We start from the raw sequence: 19,080 nt of genomic DNA, 5'->3' as shown, positions 1-19,080 counted from the left end.
TTTAGAAGCTTGGGAACGTTAGAAAGGTAAATGCAATTTGATTAATTTTAAATGATTTTAAAATTTAAAATTTATTTACATTAATATTTAAATATGTTTGAATTTAATTTTTCACTTAATATTTGTACCATTAAAAAATATCAAAGAAGTTATAATTTGTGACGGATTTCTTTTACACCGACGAAGAAACGGACAAAGAAACAGACGAAAAAACATACAAAGAAACAGACGAAGAATCAGATGCCCAGCAAACCACAACACTCGGGTCCCGCGCCGTATTTGTCTGGGCTGGTGTGGGTTGCCCAGCCTGGGTTCAGTGAGGTTTTTATGTGGGTTTCAATGCGGGTCCCGTGTTGATATCCCAAACGATAATGCATTATGACGCAAATAAACAACAACTTCATTTCATTTTTCTTAAACAATTATTAGCGACTGAAAGCAATTTTAAATGTTGTGAATTTAGTTTGTGTACTTATATATAGATTTATTTATATAGGAAATTTTTTATAATACTTACTATTTTTGTATAAATTATGTACTCACTATAATAATCATTGTATACGAATTAAATTCTTTTTAGAATCTGTCAGATAATCTGATAAAAGATGTTTACAATTTGTAATCGAACATTCGTGTTTCACCAAATATATCTGATTATAATCTGTTGTATGTGTCATCAGATAACCATAATCATCTAATGAAACATGCAACAGAATATCTGATGCAACAAATGAATAATGTTTGATCAGTTCAGGTATGAAACAGAAATGTATATATCATTTCTCTTTCTCTCTCTCTCTCTCTCTATCTCTCTCTCTCTCTCTCTCTCTCTCTCTCTCTCTGTCTCTCTCTCTCTCTCTCTCTCTCTCTCTCTCTCTCTCTCTCTCTATATATATATATATATATATATATATATATATATATATATATATATATATATATATATATATATATATATATATATATATATATATATATATATTTATGTATATATGTATATATATATATATATATATATATATATATATATATATATATATATATATATATATATATATATATATATATATATAAATAAATAGTAGTTAAGACATGTCATTAATGTCTCAATTACTGTAATTTGTCAAACATTTGGAATATGTTGACACTATTGTAAGCCATTACATAATAAATTCTTTAGAAGTGTTAGTTTCTGTATTTTTATATTTTTAATGGGACTGTTATTATTTTATAGGTTTTTTTGTTTTTATTGTTTTTCAAAAAAAACTTAATTTTTTTGTCTATAATTAGATATTAATTCCAATTTTTTATTTAATAAAAATTCTTGGATTTGCTTGTATCAATATTTTCTTTCAGGCATAGTATACATCTTTTGGAAATATCATTATATGCAGGTGCTGTTTTAAGAATAGACCAGTTCAATATAAAATCATTAATTTCTTAATCTTTCAATTCCTGTATGTATTTTGATAGCATAGTGTGTTTTAAATACTTTTGTTTTTAAAAGAATTGTGGGGTGTTCTTTTGTTTTTTATTTATGCTCTATTTTTTTTAACAGCAGTTCTAATCAGAAAATATTAAGTTAATTTAAACTTTATAATGGCAACATCTAATGATGATTTCAAGTTGTGTTCAGATAGAACAAAACGAAGAAGAATTAATTCAAAGGTTTCAATAATACTTACAGAGCTATGTATGAAAAATGAGAATTGTGCTAGTATTTCCATGTTAGATAGAACTGTGGATGATATAAATTTTAGTAAATCAAGAAAGAAAATTGATCAGAATGCAAATGTTCATGAAAAGCAAAATGAATCTATAACTATTTTTGATAGGTTAAATTCTCAAAGCGAGTTTTCAGAAAAGTTTTCTGATAGTATTGATAATAAATCTGATGTTGATTTTGATTATAGTAGGGACGATTGGAAAACTGATGAAGTTGATGAAAAGAAAAAAAGTGATGATGTCAACGATAATTATAACTGCAATGACTGTACACTAAAAAATAAGTTGCGAGATTGGGCAATAACTTACCGTGTATCACACTCAGCTTTAAAAAGTTTATTGCACATATTGAGTCCATTACACTCCAATCTTTCTAATGACTCAAGAACTCTTTTAAGCACTCAGCGAACTGTAGATATTAAGTATATTGCTGGTGGAGAATATTATTACTTTGGGGTGCAGTATTGGTTGCTTAATATTTTAAAATTAAATCAGCCTGATTCTATAGTTGACCTTTTGCATATTCATATTAATATTGATGGTATACCACTGTTTAATAGCAATTTCACTTTGGCCAATTTTTAGTTTTTGGCCAATTTTAATTTTTTGGCCAATATTCAGTTTCACTTTGGCCAATTCTTGGTTCACTGAAAGAGTGTCCATTAAGTGGACCTTTTCCCATTGCAATTTACAGTAGTACGAAAAAACCTACACCTCTTGATGATTATCTGAATGATTTTGTTTCAGAAATGAAGAGTTTAAAACAACATGGTTTTCTATTTAATGGTAAAACTTACATAGTGAAGATTGATGTTGTAATATGTGATGCACCAGCAAGGGCTTTTATTAAATGTATTAGGCCTCACTCTGCTTATAACTCATGTAAGAGATGCATGCAGCGTGGCAAATAGTGTAACAAACCCCCAATTTTAATGAGGAGTTTGTAAATCTAGGCTGAAGGGCCACTGTAGTTATGGGGGCCACTAATTTTTTATTAACAGTCTCTCAACTCTTAATTTTGACACACAAGCCTTGTCACAAAATTGCTGCATGGAGAAACAAAATGAGTGTGGTTCTTCCTGAGGTGGAGAGTGGTGGGATTGAACCGCAAACCTTGTATTTACAAGGTGGATGCTCTACCACTACTTCATCTATACTTAAAAGCCTAATCATATGTGTTACCTCAAAGTCTTCGAAAAATGTTACATTAGCAAATGTAATTGGCTGTAAAAGAGTACATACATAATTCAATCATTTACTAATTTAATTTAACTTGATACTTTTTTCAGACTTGTATTGTATCCAATATTGGTGGAGGCTCATTAAATGATGCCATTAAAAGAATGATGAAATTCATTCTCTCTAATAACCTTGGAAGACTGTGTAATCTTTCTGGGCAATCTGGAAAAGTTTGTTTTTCCAAACTGGAAATATTTGAAGTTGTCTGTGGTATGTTATGCTATTCATATAATAATCTTGAGACGTGTAATTTAAAAAATGTTTTTTCTGTGAGTTTTGTCTTGTGAAATTTTTTTAATAAAGTTTGTGTATTAATACACAAACTTTATTAAAAAAATTTCATACCAGCAACTGCGGTATGGAAATTTTCAGCACTTAATCTAAACGGTCAAATCAAAACGTGTGTGTGCGTGTGTGTGTTTATATATATATATATATATATATATATATATATATATATATATATATATATATATATATATATATATATATATATATATATATATATATATATATATATATATATATGTAATTCTTCTTTTGTGCGTTTAGGTGCAGTTAAAAGAAATGCATTAACGACTAATGCAACCCAAAAGGAGATCGAAGGCGAATTGCGCAGGTGGTTCGCTAACGCCCGAGACCGTGGCCAAGACAGCCGAAAAAAAAAAGTATCTGCAACATCTTCAGATTCTTTATTATCAGAAATATAGTTAGAATTCAATATATATTCAACTATTAATTAAAGTATAAAGTATGCGAGGTTTACTAAGTTTCAAATACATTTGAGGATTGCCATGCGGTGATACTCATGCGTGTGGTCATACAGGTCGTAGATTGGTCCCAAGATGCACAAGTTAAGCTTAACAAACGGTCTCTATGGGTCACATTCCAAGCAGTTCCCATGCGGGCCCCTTCCAAAATTAATCCCTTGCGGTTCCCGTGCAGGCCCCCTGGACAAAACCTTGTGGGTCCCGACTGGGATTCCCGTGCGGGACCCATACTTTAATTAACGTGGAACCCGTGCGGGTCCCGACTTGTTTGGCTGGCTGGGTGAGAGTTTTTTTTATGTGAACTTTTGATATCCTTGATCTGGAAAAGTTTTTTTTCACCTTAAGGAACGGAAATTTTCTATTTCTTGTTATATAAAAATTAATAGTTAGAGATGAATCAGTAGAATATTTTAGAATATTTTATTGGGTTTACAGCAGAACACAAAATCATTTCTTTAGTTTAATATTATTACAGAATTCTATAAATACTAATAATGGTTGTTATCTGTACCATAAGGAAAAAGTAAGGTGTATGATTGCCTATCTGACCCCTCTGACAACCATGTGAGTTGTTAGAAAAGAAGTAGATTAGTAAATAGCTTTTAACTTAAAACAGTTAATACAAATTTCCAATTACAAAGCCCACAAATGTAACTTTGGTGTCATTGAAGCCAAAATTTTTAAAAGAAAATATAGTAAATGTTAAACGAAATTAAATAAAGTTTATCAGATTTATCGAAGTGCTACACATTTGTCTAGAATGCGATCATAGCGCGAAATAATTAAACGCGATAGTTAAAATTGTTTTTAACGATTATAATTTGTATTGTGTTAAAGATTAAACATAGTGTAAATGCTCAAATGAATTTTAACTATTTTATCAAGATAAAAAAACTAATCCGCTGTTTTTATATAGTTGCCAAAGTTAACTAACCTTACAAAACCATTTTTATAATGATGATCCAAATGGAAGAATGGTTAAGATCCAACCCCCCCTCAAATTTTTATAAAATTAATTTAAAATTTGATATTTGAAAATTAAAAAAAGAAAATTAAATTAAATTCAAATTTATTACTATTTATTACTTTTTATTACTTTAAAGTAGAATCATCGATTTTTTTTTAATGCTAAAAAAAAGAATCTTTTTATAGACAAATTAAGTTCAAATGCTTATCATGTGACCGACCTCTTGTTCTTCAATCTAGTAGATTTTTATTGAAACATTTGTGTGAGTGTATATACATGCTTGTCATGCACATGTAAATAGAAAGTCTTACTTTTTTTTTCTTTTTTTTTTAAGTCACTTACAAACTTTTCGTGGTCAACCTGTTAAAGCCTCTAAACTTGATAAACTAGTTAAGATAAACTTTAGAAAAATTTGATAAAGAGGTTATTTAAAACCACTTTATCAAGTTTTGTCCACCCCAGTTATCTCTGCAAACATTTTCGAGTTTCAGGAAAAACTCGTGTATTACTTAATGAAGGGAGCCTTTGGATAATCTTTTATTTTCTTGAAAAATTCAGTTCAAATAGGAGACAAAAAGCAATTAGTAAAGAAAAATCTAAATATTCAAAAAATCTAAAAAATCAAAATATGCAAAAATATTTAAAAATGTGAGAAAATCAGGCATGTTTTTCTTAAATGTAAATGATTGGAACAGGGCCCAATACTATAACTAAAAAATGTGTAATTTAAACAAAAAAGCCGCTTCAACCACCGGTTAGTGAGTCAAATAAAAAAAAAACTGGCGAACCCCTCCTCCTTCCCCAAAACAAAATTTGCTAGAAACTAATAAATTGAGTTATAATTTAACTAATACCACCAGAAGACTAAAATTAATTGCTTTTTGGTTAATTTTTAAAGATTTACCAATTTTTACATCTTTTCCTAAGACTTATCACGTTATTTAACTTTAATTAGCTGAAAAATATTTATCTAAAAGGTTAGTTTTCTAATAAAAGATGACTTGAGCTTAAAAATTTTCAGAAATTCATCCGTAATACAGAATGCAGATATTTATTCTTCACTTCATGAAATAAAGAATGAAAGAAAGAAATGTTATCCATAGGGTGTGGATGTGAGAGAAACATCTGCTTCAACTCCTCTACAAAGTACGCTCAATCATACTCTGACAAGGATACTAACTTTTACTAAATCCCAAGACTCTATGAAAGTATTCGCTGAAAGTGGGGGAAAGTTTGAGATGTACTTTATTTTAACGAGGGATTTGATGGTACCTCCAGTCAAAGTGTTTATAAACAAAAATATAATGATGCAAACATTGGCGAGGCCTAAGTTAATGAGCAAAGTCTTTTTCAGACAGCTATTGTTCCATCTAAATTAACCATCATAAAGAAAACACTATGATTCAATAAGAAGCCCTGTTATACACATTGTTTTAGACTCCTACAATGTAGGCTACATCTCCGATATCAAAGAGAAACGAAAGAGTTGACTAGAAATGAATATAAACAGCTTTAAGTTTTAGTTTTAAGTTTTGTTTTTAACCCCAATTTTTTTTATTCAAATTTCTCTTTGAGCGCGTAAAAGACTCTAACATGCATACACGTGTGCAGTACGCGCTCTAGGTACACGTAAAATTTATTTAAAAAACACCTACTATTCTATTACATGGTATTTGGGGTCGAAGAATCCAAATTTTTTATTTGAATTATTATTTGCACGCGTAAATGACACTGACACGCGCGTAAATCACACTGAGATTTGCAATGACAAATTTAAACTTTCTGACCCCAAAAAACTGGTATTAATGTATCACCTATTTGAAGGTCGTATAATTTTTGCCGTTTTATTCACATTTCTGACTTATTGTGCACCGGCACAACAAGCAACGAAACTTATAACTAACGACTTACCCAAGCCAGACCAAAACCTGCTCCTGTAAAACCTTGCAAACAACTTAATTACATATAAAAGTTAAAGGTTATGTAAAGTTTTTCAATATAATATAGGAAACATTTTAACTAACTATGGAGTTAGATAATGAAAAACCAGTGGATTTGAATTTCTATGGTCTACCAGTTCATGGCAGTTCAATGTTTACAATGGACTTATATTCGAACCCAATAGCTGATATTAGTCTTGTTGAAAATGATTTAAATTTAAAGTCCAGGAAAACGTTAAATTGTAATTTACAGTATACATTATTCCACCCTGCTATACCTGTTACGGAACCAAGTTGTATAATAAACACTTTATGCAATGAAGACTTAGTAAGCTTCAAAAAAATATATAAAGACGGTATGGCCAAGTGGAAGCTTAAGCCTCAAGCAAGTAAACAAGTTAAGTGGTTCCAAGACAATTATCAAAAGTATGTGTATGAAAGTCTACGAAATTTTGATAAAGCTGATGCACTTGATAATGAAAATCATATTTTTCCACTAGTAGTAGGATATAGTAAAGTAATTGCTTCTTCAAAATCTGTTAAATCTTTTTCAGATTTTATTCCAGAAGTTTATGACATACCAGAACATTTGTTAATTGAGCTTCTGGAACATAGCATGCTTCAGGAGTATGATACTCTAAATGATAACTTTAATTTAAAAAACTGCATTGCAAGTTGGAGTTGTTCTGAAAGAGTTTATATATTTTCCCCTAAAGGTTTAGATTTCAGCATGCTTTCAGTTAGCATTGCTGTTCATAAGAATCTTGATAGTAAATATAAAGAAATTTCAGAATTTAAATATGTAAATCTGAATACTGTGCTTGAAGTTGAAATGAGCTTTGAAATAAAAGAAATCCTTGTTGAACAGAACTTTTTGTTTATTCGTGGTAATTACCAATTCGTCCAATTTACCCTAGTAAGTAAAATATGTAAGTATGTATGTAAAACCACATTAGAAAACTAGTAAGACTCTATGTTTATCATTTTGAGAAAATCTGATGTAAACTTTTAAAAGCCTGATTGCTCTTTCAGTGGATAATGTCAAACTTTAGAGTCTTATTGTTCTTCTAGTTCTAGGCCAATATAAAAGCAACGCTAACTAAAAAACTTTGTGTCATTATATATGTGTGTGTGTGTTTGTGTGTGCGTGCGTGTGTGTGTGTGTGTGTGTGTGTGTGTGTGTGTGTGTGTGTGTGTGTGTGTGTGTGTGTGTGTGTGTGTGTATACAAGCACACATACACACACACACACATATATATATATGCATATATATATGTATATATAAATATATGCATATATATATGTATATATATATGTATATATGTATATATCTTTAACTATTAATGATATTAATGCAATATGTAAATGCAGTCAATTATATTAACAATACTGTTAAAATTATATTTACTGTAATAATACAGGCCCTGGAATAAAAAACTCTTGAAAGCTATATTCAAACATCCTTTATACTTAAAAATAGATGTATTAAGTTAAGTTTTATACTTATATTTCTTAGGAATCATTATTTGATAATCAAAAGCTTATAGAGATTCGGCGTTTTCAGTTTGATACTCTTGTGCAAAGTGTTGCAGTGAATCCTCTTATTCCTGATGAAATCTTTGTGACTACACCAAACTCTGTTTCTTTAATCTCAGGTTTAAACTTTATTACTTGATCTGAAAACCATTTGCTTGATCAATGACTCTGAGAATTACAATTTTATTTATAGGAGTTGATACCAAAAAAGTAAGTGAGTTTCCATTAGCATCAGAGTTAGAGATGAATTGGCACAGTTGCATATCTGGGTCATTTCGTCAGACATGTATTGTTACTAGCCCAGAAGAAGTCAGAATGCATGATTTTAGAGTATGTCTTTTACAAAGATTATTTATCAAATCAAGTTTGAATCTTTAACAAAAAACATCCATGCATAATATATATATTTTTATAGTTTGTTCATGTATAAACTATTAATGCATGGATGATATTAATGCACATTACTACTTGATAATTGACAAAACTTATCATTTAAATATATTTCTTAGGCGTCATTTCCATCAAGCAAAATCTTTTTCATTGTTCCCTGTCAATACCTTAATCGAACAGAAAAGTTTTCACCTGTGCTCCTTTGGAATCCTATCAATAAATATCAATTCTTTGTTACAACAGATCAATCTGTAATATTATTGGATGAGCGTTATGTCAAAACTCCTGTATTAAAAATAAATCACTACATGAAATCTCCTCCTCGTTTTGGACAGGCTCTATCTAGGGAGATTCTTTCTCCCAACGATAGTATTTTAGTTAATGTAGCTAGTTACCTAAGTGCAGAAAATGTTTGCATGCAATTCTGCAGTAATGGGAAGCAAGATGTGCTTATTAGAGATTCGAGTTTTCGAGCAAATAGTCCTCTGACATTACTTAATGAGCCTTGGAAGGTTTGTCTATTTTAGCAATAGTTTATTCACTTAATATTGATTAAAGAGATTTTTTATTTTTAAAGTCAACGATGGCATTTTTTAATAATTACGTTTTAGCTTTCATGTTACAATGAATGGTTGCCATACACATCTCATTGGAAGTTATCAAAAAATTCGCTTATGACAAGAATGAAACAACCATTAATTGGTACTTGTATCTGTTGTTTGGAAGAAAATTACAAAAACGACGATTTAATATATATTCAACTAACACTCTCAGGGGATTTATTTTATCAAAGTTTTAACTGTAAAAATTTTAACTGTCAAAGCGAAAGAGAGGTAGAGAAAACGCTAATTAAACGTAAACCTCTTTATTCTCTTGTTGATGAAAATGTTATGCAGCTGAACAATATCTGTAACGAAATATGTCAAACGTGGCTTGATAAATGCCCTACTAACGGTATTAAATTCTCCAAAACCACTTCGTGCATTTCAAAAAATCAAACAGCTGTTACTTCTTGCAATTCAGAAAATCAAACAGCTGTTACTTCGTGCAATTCAGAAAATCAAACAGCTGTTACTTCGTGCAATTCAGAAAATCAAACAGCTGTTACTTCGTGCAATTCAGAAAACCAAACAGCTGTTACTCTGCGCATTTTAGAAAATCAAACAGCTGTTACTGATAAAGAATCAGATATCGGAAGTAGTGTTGCTTCGGAAGCCCTTTACGAACATTTACCACAAGATTACACTTTAAACAGCTTTAATTTTCTTAAATCGATTCGCAATGAAAATAAGATTTTAACCAATCGCTCCCTGAAAAGGCAGTCAAACGACCGATATACGACTGCTGTCAACAACCCTGAAACGTTTAATTATCCGTTAAGTCGTTGCCTGTACACTAATTGGATGAACGACGATTATACGCCACTTGACGTGTTTGCGCCAAACCTCGCACTGGACAAGTCTCTTAATTTTGTTTAAGATTAAAATTTCTTTTCTCTTCAAGAAGTTTCCTTTGTCTTCAAAAGAAATTTATTTGGCCGGCTTATGTTGCATGAAAGATAATCTTTTGTTAAGATAGAAATTCGTGACCAAGTTTTAATTAAATTTTAAATTTAAACTTAAATTTAAAAGTAAATAATTTACTTCAATCGTAAAGCAAACCTTTTATATTAAATTCACTCGATATTGAATAGACAGATTCTAAAGTAATTCTGTGGCACGCAGAAATACTTTAGAATCAGCACGCATCAGAGAGATTAATTCTAAACAACCTAAAGACACTTGAAAGTTTTGAGACAAAAAATCCCTTCGTGAGCGATTTCAGCATTGAAATTAGAAAAATTCACTAATTTAATCCGACGTTTCCTGTTTTTTCTTGTGCCTCAATAAAAGTATTTGTAAAAACTGAATAAATTGATATACAGTGGAACTCACAGAAAAAACCGAAATGAAGCGCGCATACATAAACTGTCGTGTTTTTTTTAAGTCAGACCGAAGTAGTATAAAAATACTACCGTGGGTTTAGGTCCTAGTTTTACCCAAAAAAATAACATTTCCTAGATGAGTTAGAAGCATTGTTGGTTTCAGTTCATACTAAGGAATATGTAATAAAATATTTGAAAAAAAACGAGCGAAAATTTTTATGTGCGAGTCCAACTAAATCAACTAAAAAGTTTATTTTTCACTTTGATTTACTTAACTTTAATTTTAGTTATCATAAAGTTAGCACAAGATGAATATTCGCAAAAAATTTAACAAAAAATATGATCATGTCTTATTGTAATAACTTTTAGAAATAAAACTCTCTCTGCTTCCTGCTTAGGGTTTTAGCTGTAATTTTTGATATACCTCCTTTTCAAAAACACAATAAGAAGCCTTAGAGAAAAGTAGAACAGATCTCTCGACACACTGTGAATGGAAAGGAAGATCTGTGATTTTCCACCTACAGTAATAAACACTAAGTTTCCAGTGGTAATTCCGATGCAATATTAAAAAAAAAGCCTATATTCACTAATGAAACCACCTAAAATTTCTTTTTCAAATACCATGACAACAATTGGAGGCTTAATAACATCAAAATTTACAACTTAATAAAACAAGTTATTGATATTAAATTTTTGCTTATTATTCTTGCAAAATGACTGGATGACTTAGTTACTCGGTTTTTTCAAACAAAGATCTCAAGATTAGCTCATTCTGGTCAAAACAACAACCAGTGTAAAGTTTTTGTCCTAGATTTTTCCCTAGAACAGCAACCTATTCAACCTGTTCAACCTGCAACCAATCCTGCTTTGTAATTCGTGTTTGTGTGCTAGAACTTCTTCAAGATTTTATAAACAATCATTCTTTTTAAAGACTGTATTCAAGACGACTATATTTCCTTTATGGTTATATAGTATTTCTTTACCTTTTTTTCTCTTCAACCCCTTATATGTAGTTGTACAATTTATGTACATTTTCAGAATTATCTGGGGCGTAGTATAAAATAACTAACAATATTTAACTGCAATAAAATATAACAATAAATTATTTCAACATTCCCTCCCCCCTCTTCCTCTCCAAAAAAAAAAGAAAAAGAAAATAAAGTTCTTAAATTACATTGTCGGTTAAATAAATTGGATTTATTCTTTCTCTGGCCGACTGTCTGATCACTAGTAACACTTCATCATCTATAGTTTCTATACTGTTATCTTCTTCATCACTGTTAACATATGACCCTTCGATCTCTTCATCCTGACTGTAAAGATACCTATATCATCCATTTCACCTGTTACTATATTGTTACTATATTCGCTGATAATAATTTTTCTTGAAACGTTCTTCTGTTTATCTAAATCTGATGCAAAAACCTTCCTCAAGTCTCGCACTTATTTTGGGTACACCATCAATTTCAATATTTGTTTTCGCGGTTATATTGGTTATATTGCCAATTTTCCGAATTAAAGTGCACTTTGCGTCAACGGGGCGAACTTAAACTTTTTCTTAAATCCTGTAATTTTTTGCGACTTGTGTTGACATTTCCTAAATTTCAGTGCTTTTCCCTTAGAATTGGTAGACCCGATTCGTACTTATATTTTTGAGAAGCAGGTGTAGAGTCTTCTTGCGTTCCAATCGTTGATGTTGAATTATATCCATCAATAGTTCTTGTGGTGGATCATGCTCTCTAAATACTGAATCCAATTGAGTTAATACATTTTTGATATCTTCGCGAGGCATTTTTCACAAAAATTTCAAATTAACTCGGACCACAGTCATTTATTGTTAGGAATGGCGATCTTTACAGTGAGTTACATCACAAGCAATACGATACCATGTATCGATAACATCTAGCACACCATGTTCCCATCTCAGTAGTGCTGGAACAATTGAATTACACTAACAACAAGAGCACACACATTTTTCATCTTTTCTCATTACTTGCGGAACTATTCATTGCACTGTAAACATCGTCCGATTAATGCCAAAATAATGCGCTGAGTGACATTTACGAATTTCATATGCAACATTTAACCCACATAGTTCTTAGACATCTTTACGAAAAAGTTCATTTAACCAGGTCTTTGGACTCCTGTCAATGCATCAGCTTTGCTTTTAGAGGACGGAACCCACTTTAACGCGATGTTCATTTTGTATTCCTTTACTAAATCTTGTAATAGTAAAAGTCTTTGTTTAATGAGCATTTCTAATAGTCCATTTGATCGAACTCTATGACTTTCGATTAGCACACTATTTAGCCATCCATGTATGTTTACTTAACGTCTAAGATTATCCCACGTACAGCTTCTAATTCAGCAATATTAATATGCATAGCATCTTTGATGCTTCGTAGCCAGGCTGCATCCTCAGTTATCGCATCATCATGTTCTATAACAACTCCCATTACCATGCTACTTGCATTTCACCACAATATTGCTCGATTGTAAATCCCTTCAGTATCCCATATCTCTTTTACAGGGCTGCTAAACTCCAATTAACGCAGTATTTTAACCAACCTTGACTGTGCTTGACCCCCATATAAATCATCCCAAACTTCATCTTGACTATGAGGTTTTGTAAAGCAACAGGCCATTCTAAGCCAGTTTCTAACGGATTAGTGCCCTAATAAGTGCTTACATATTGAGAAAAATCTTCGTAGTGTTATTTTCTCGTTTTTAACGTCTTCTGTATAATATTGCTACGTTTCCAACAAAGCTCTTTCATTTCGTCTCTAAACAGTTGTAAACCCAACACTACATACCTCCGGTTTTTTTGGTATGAAACACTACATACCTTCGGGTCTTTTGGTATGAATCCATACCGCGCCAAATGGTTTATGGGATTTTCAAATGATGTCTTTTTCAAATTAGCGATTATGTCTTCGATTTAGTAGTGATTTGCTTCATAAATACCTGCATTAAGACTCAGCACTTCATCTAAGATTGAAGACATGATTTTTGGTGCAGAATTTAAACCTGAGACGTGTAAGGTGGTATTTCATCTCTTTTTAGACTATCATTTGATGTTTCCATGAAACTGGATTAATGTGTACTTGTATGTAGGCACATCTGAAATCAAGCATTGAAAATTCGTCACTATTTTTTCTCCATCTCCTCACTTTTTCAACGCATGCGTTACTTGAGAGATAATGTGAGTTTACATACTGATTTTACTCATTAAAGTCCAAAACAGCATCAAATGGCAAGTTATTGGACTGGTCAAATAAAAAAATCATAACAACGTTGAAATTAATAAACTTATGAGTGTTCCTGAATATTGCGTGCGAAAAACCATGAAAACCTGGGAGCTGACAGGTAACATTGTTGACATGCCTCGTTCTGAAAGACCACCGAAGCTTAGTGACCGCCATAAAAATAGTATATTCAGAACCAGTAGAGAAAATCCTAAGCTCAGCAATAAAAAAGCTGGCTCAAATATTCAACCAATCTTTTTCTAATCGATATGTAAGCGGAGTGGTGGAGGCTCAGTAGGCTTATGGGAATGTTTTTCCAACAAAACCCTTGGTATTTGTGAGCTGTATAATGGCCGTATCAACCAATATACCTACAAAAACACACTTGAAACACGCTTGATTCCATCGATAGGGCAATTGTATGGCAGAAGAAAGCAATACATCTTCCAGCAAGACGAGGTACCAGCACACACAGCACACAGTATAACACACTGGTTTAACACAAAGAAGATAAATTTGTTGCCTTGGTGCCCTAGATTACCAGATATAGACCAAGTAGAAAATATTTGGTCATGGATCGACACTCAATTAGTAAACCATCAAGTTCAATCAACTGAGCATTTGAAGCAACTTCTGAACGAGTATCGGTTAAAAGTGCCACATGAGATGTGCATGAAATTGGTCGAATCAATGGAGAGACGAGTTCTTCTTTGCTATCGAGCCAAAGGAGGACAGTTTAAGCATTAAATTTGCACTTTTTTAAAAAAAATTTTTATGTTCTAAATCTTAGCTCAATTAGACTTTTATACTACTTATTTTATGATTATATAATTGATTACTTAATTTTTTTAAAATTATCTTTTTTAACTATCTTATCTTATTAATGCTAATTGTATAGCTCATTAATTGTTCTTTTAAAAATAAAAAAAAATTGATTAAACTCATTTACCTTATATTTTTTTAAGTTGAAAAGTTTGATTGAAATTACCATCTCGATTAAACTTTTGCATAGCTGTACTGTACTGTACTATACTGTCCTATACTGTACTATACTGTACTATGCTGTACTATACTGTACTATGCTGTACTATACTGTACTATACTGTAATATACTGTACTATACTGTACTATACTGTACTGTACTGTACTATACTGTACTATACTTTACTATACTGTACTATACTGTACTATACTGTACTATACTGTACTATACTGTACTATACTGTACTATACTGTACTATACTGTACTATACTGTACTATACTGCACTATACTGTACTATACTGCACTATACTGTACTATACTGTACTATACTGTACTATACTGTACTATACTGTACTATACTGTACTATACTGTACTATACTGTACTATACTATACTATACTGTACTATACTGTACTATACTGTACTATACTGTACTATACTGTACTATACTGTACTATACTGTACTATACTGTACTATACTGTACTATACTGTACTATACTGTACTATACTGTACTATACTGTACTATACTGTACTATACTGTACTATACTGTACTATACTGTACTATACTGTACTATACTGTACTATACTGTACTATACTGTACTATACTGTACTATATTGTATTAAACTGTACTATACTGTATAGTGCACTCTACCTTATAGACTAGCAAGATCCATACCAATAAAAATATCAATAGCTTTGAGAACGCTTTTTAAAATCATTACTGATGCCTGTAGTTGTTTCCCAGCTATTATAGCCAATACCTTGAGTTCGTTTCTTTTGATGTGGACATTTGCCTTCGGAGCCATTTTTCTTGAAATAATGGTTCGGGTACATTCACTTTCGAACATTGCTTTTCCTACAAAGTTGATCACATGCACAATGCATATTGGAAGTGCCATTAGTAGCTCAGGGGAACAGCTGGAGCTGGCAATTCCCCACTTGTTGCGATGAAAAAAATCCTGCAATACGGCCAGTTTTTTTTACACCAAAAACATCTTATTCTCCCATGAACATTTTGTTTCTTAGAAATTTAGTTTCGAGCAACATGTCCAGCCTTACCGTAGTTACAGCAGTTAAAACCATTAAAGGATGAAGATGATCTAATAATAATTTTTTAAATTCCAGAGATTACTGCTGAAACACATTCCTCTTTATTTGGTTCTAACAAAAGCACTCTTGCGTGCTTTAACATATCCTCCAAATTGATCCCATATATTGTTACTTGAGCTCGTAACTGCTTTAAAGTATCACTTCATTTTCAGCTTTTGACAGCCTCATAAATTGGCACAAACTGGCCATGTAAACATCGGTGGATTTGTCTTCGTTCCATCTCCGATCCCTGAACAGCTCGTAGGTTTTGAAACTATTCACTGCAAATACAATCCATAAGACTTTTTCAATATCCGTGGCGGAGGTTTTCTTTTTTTAGCTAAGTTGCTCATATAAGGCAAATGCACTACCTTCGAGAAATAACGGAATTATTAAAGGCAGATCATCTTTTGTAGCTCTCCAACCAGTTTAACTTTTTTCAGACATGCTACCACATCGTTAGATCCATCAAAATTTTCAATCATTTTTGCCATGGGTCTCATACTGTCGAAATGGCTTGTAATCAAGACTACTGCATTTCCTTTATAGTTATATATTTCTTTATTTTTTTTTCTCTTCAACCGCTTATCCGTAGTTGTACAACTTTTATACATTTTCAGAATTCTCTAGGGTTTAGTATAAAATGTTATGCCCATACATGGATAGGAGTGAATAAGTAAGTATACGTGTATTATTGTTTTAGTCTATAAAAATCTGGAGATATTTCGAGATTTCTTTTATAACAATTAGAGAAACAATACACCAAAGTGCCTTGGACTCTTTATCTTATTTTTTTCTTCACTTTTTGTTTAATTGCTAAAACCGTTTAAAAAGAAGTGGCTCACTCCTTCCCATCTTCTCTTTTAAAATCAGTCTAAGTATTTGATATTCATAAACAAAATTTTCGTTTTTTCTCTATTGTTATATAAATTTTATAAGGAGGGTGATCTGCAGCCTTTAGTGCTATTTAAACTCTGTTTTCAGTTTTTCTCTATCACCCGGGAAAAATAAAAAGTTCAGCTGAACTTTTTTTCGTTTGATTTCTCCTCTGTATTTTCTTCCTTTGATAAATTTGAAATTGAAAATTACTTACTTTTTCTGTTTTTCCCTCTGTATTATCCTTCATGATAATACAGAGATAATAGACTTTAAGAACGAGAGGAAAAACCAGGCAAAACCTAAGCTTTTATTAGAAATTTGATCTTAAATATTTAGCCTTACATAATCTAATCTCTGTGTAATTATAATTTTGATAGAAAAAGAAGAACAGTTCATGGATTATCCTTATGAAAACATAGATAAACTTTTTTTCTCTTTTCTTTGTGATCTTTTGATAATTTTGTCAAGAAACTAATCACTAACTTCTTTAAATGCTACATTTGAATAAAGAGATAATAGACTTTAAGAACGAGAGGAAAAACCAGGCAAAACCTAAGCTTTTATTAGAAATTTGATCTTAAATATTTAGCCTTACATAATCTAATCTCTGTGTAATTATAATTTTGATAGAAAAAGAAGAACAGTTCATGGATTATCCTTATGAAAACATAGATAAACTTTTTTTCTCTTTTCTTTGTGATCTTTTGATAATTTTGTCAAGAAACTAATCACTAACTTCTTTAAATGCTACATTTGAATAAACAAAAAATTTCATAAACACTTAAAAAAAGTTAGCACCTAATATATTTGGTCATAAATTACTGAAGTGAAAGGTTGTTTTTACAGCCAACTGCAGCAAAATTACGTTTTATTTGTTCAAGGAACATATATAAGGGTATTTACACGACATCTTTAGCCGTAAAAAAAAGCACAAGTTTCCTTACCACAAGGACTAAATTTATCTGAACTAAGATAAAACTTAAAACGAGTCTTCGCGATCATTTAAATATAGTTTATAGGGTTATAACATTTCTACAACCTAATATTTCTGAAGCTTAGTTTATAAACTTTTGCGTAAAAAAAAAAAAAAAAAAAAAAGAACGAAATGAATCGTCATTTCAATATTTGTTTAGAAAAAGTCACTCCGAAAATAAGAAATACAGTTTGCATATGTTGTTTGTATTACGTAATGAGCATGTATAAAACAGCAGAGATCACAAATGATCACAAATACGTGTACAATTTACTCTGGATGTAATGTTTCTGACAAGTTCTTAAAGTTATATTCATTGTACATCTGATCGGTAAACCAATAGCCTCCTCAATTATACAAATTGAATCTGAAAGCCTTCTCCAAACTCAACCTAGAATGGCTAGAATGACTCTTAAGTTCCACCTTGCATTACTGATGTTAGGAATTTTCTGAAAGTTAATCGGTGGGAAACGTTCATTTTCCTCAAAGAATCTGAACACTCATGTTAGATGGACAAAAACTTCATGTCATCTCTCCAAACCTGATTTCTCAAAAATTTGTCCTGTTCCGTTCACAAACTCTTCTTTACGTTCCCATACTTCATAAAAAATTCAAGTAAAAATGGATACTTGGTGTTCAATAACTTGGTGCTACCAGCAAGTTCTTCATCCATCACCACACAGAAAATTCTGTCCAGACTGTGGTGCTAACAACTGATAAATTATGGTTTGTTGATATCCTACTTTAAAAACACTTGTGCAGTTGGACAGCTACTCCATTCTTTTTCCTGGTGTTAACACTGGTTGTATTAGCAATTATTATCTTTATTAAATTCAAATTGTATTCTTCAAGAACTCTTGCAATTCCTAAAGCAATAGTTTTAGTCTCCTGCAGATGTCACCAAGTTGGTCACATTTTTGCTTTTATTGGATTTTCTGGTTGGTGGACAAGTGCTCTCATCTTCATTATATTTACAATCTAAAAACTTGTTAGCACTAGATACATGATTGTAATATGTTTATTTTGATGTTGAGACTAATTCAGCAGTCAACTTTCATCTCTTTGAAGGGTGAAAGTTGACTGCTGAATTAGTAAACAACAGGTAAAGTTACCTTACTTGCAACTTTACCTGTTGAGTACACTGAATTAGTAAACAACAGGTAAAGTTACCTTACTTGCAACTTTACCTGTTGAGTACACCACTTCGTTTTTGCTTTTCAATTGTTGGTGGTAAAGTTTTTTTTATCTGCAGTGGATAACCATTGACTGTTAGCTTTAGTAATATCAAAAAGTTCCTTCAGGGCATACTTTACCCTCTTTTAAACATTCCCCATAAATTTCTATATTATATAATAAAAACTACTATTTGCATATTATGTAATACAAACTACTATTTTAAGCAACGCAGATAATTT

General features: G+C 31.3%; 2 protein-coding genes across 3 annotated transcripts; both read left to right on the top strand.

The window, feature by feature from the left end:
• Positions 1 to 75: 75 nt before the first annotated feature.
• On the top strand, positions 76 to 3,689 carry LOC149891891 (uncharacterized). Of its 2 annotated transcripts, XM_090079762.1 has the most exons (4): positions 76 to 754; positions 1,357 to 2,287; positions 2,341 to 3,174; positions 3,517 to 3,689. In XM_090079762.1, the coding sequence occupies exons 2-3, from the start codon at positions 1,600 to 1,602 to the stop codon at positions 2,634 to 2,636; spliced, it is 984 nt and encodes a 327-aa protein (XP_089935888.1). In that variant the 5' UTR covers positions 76 to 754; positions 1,357 to 1,599; the 3' UTR covers positions 2,637 to 3,174; positions 3,517 to 3,689. The 2 variants fall into 2 exon arrangements, 1 of the variants encoding a protein (XP_089935888.1); XR_016450095.1 differs by lacking the exon at positions 1,357 to 2,287 and having other exon boundaries at positions 3,015 to 3,174.
• Positions 3,690 to 6,412: 2,723 nt separating this feature from the next.
• On the top strand, positions 6,413 to 10,069 carry LOC145192284 (uncharacterized). The gene is made up of 5 exons (XM_080069503.2): positions 6,413 to 7,557; positions 8,158 to 8,296; positions 8,371 to 8,507; positions 8,687 to 9,079; positions 9,179 to 10,069. The coding sequence occupies exons 1-5, from the start codon at positions 6,727 to 6,729 to the stop codon at positions 10,043 to 10,045; spliced, it is 2,367 nt and encodes a 788-aa protein (XP_079925629.2). The 5' UTR covers positions 6,413 to 6,726; the 3' UTR covers positions 10,046 to 10,069.
• The last annotated feature ends 9,011 nt before the right edge of the window (positions 10,070 to 19,080 follow it).

Source organism: Hydra viridissima, unplaced genomic scaffold (assembly GCF_058129835.1).
Source record: "Hydra viridissima isolate aposymbiotic clone 2 unplaced genomic scaffold, HvirCarnegie_v1 scaffold_2, whole genome shotgun sequence".
Lineage (NCBI taxonomy): Eukaryota > Metazoa > Cnidaria > Hydrozoa > Anthoathecata > Hydridae > Hydra > Hydra viridissima.
The sequence above is the reverse complement of the archived record's forward strand: the minus strand, read 5'-3'. Positions and strand labels throughout refer to the sequence as shown.

Coding starts and splice junctions, on each gene's coding strand:
- LOC149891891 (XM_090079762.1), top strand. CDS start 1,600: ATGGCAACATCTAATGATGATTTCAAGTTGTGTTCAGATAGAACAAAA. Junction 2,288..2,340: donor TATACCACTGTTTAATAGCA/ATTTCACTTTGG, acceptor TTTTTGGCCAAT/ATTCAGTTTCACTTTGGCCA.
- LOC145192284 (XM_080069503.2), top strand. CDS start 6,727: ATGGAGTTAGATAATGAAAAACCAGTGGATTTGAATTTCTATGGTCTA. Junction 8,508..8,686: donor TCAGAATGCATGATTTTAGA/GTATGTCTTTTA, acceptor TATATTTCTTAG/GCGTCATTTCCATCAAGCAA. Junction 9,080..9,178: donor TACTTAATGAGCCTTGGAAG/GTTTGTCTATTT, acceptor ATTACGTTTTAG/CTTTCATGTTACAATGAATG.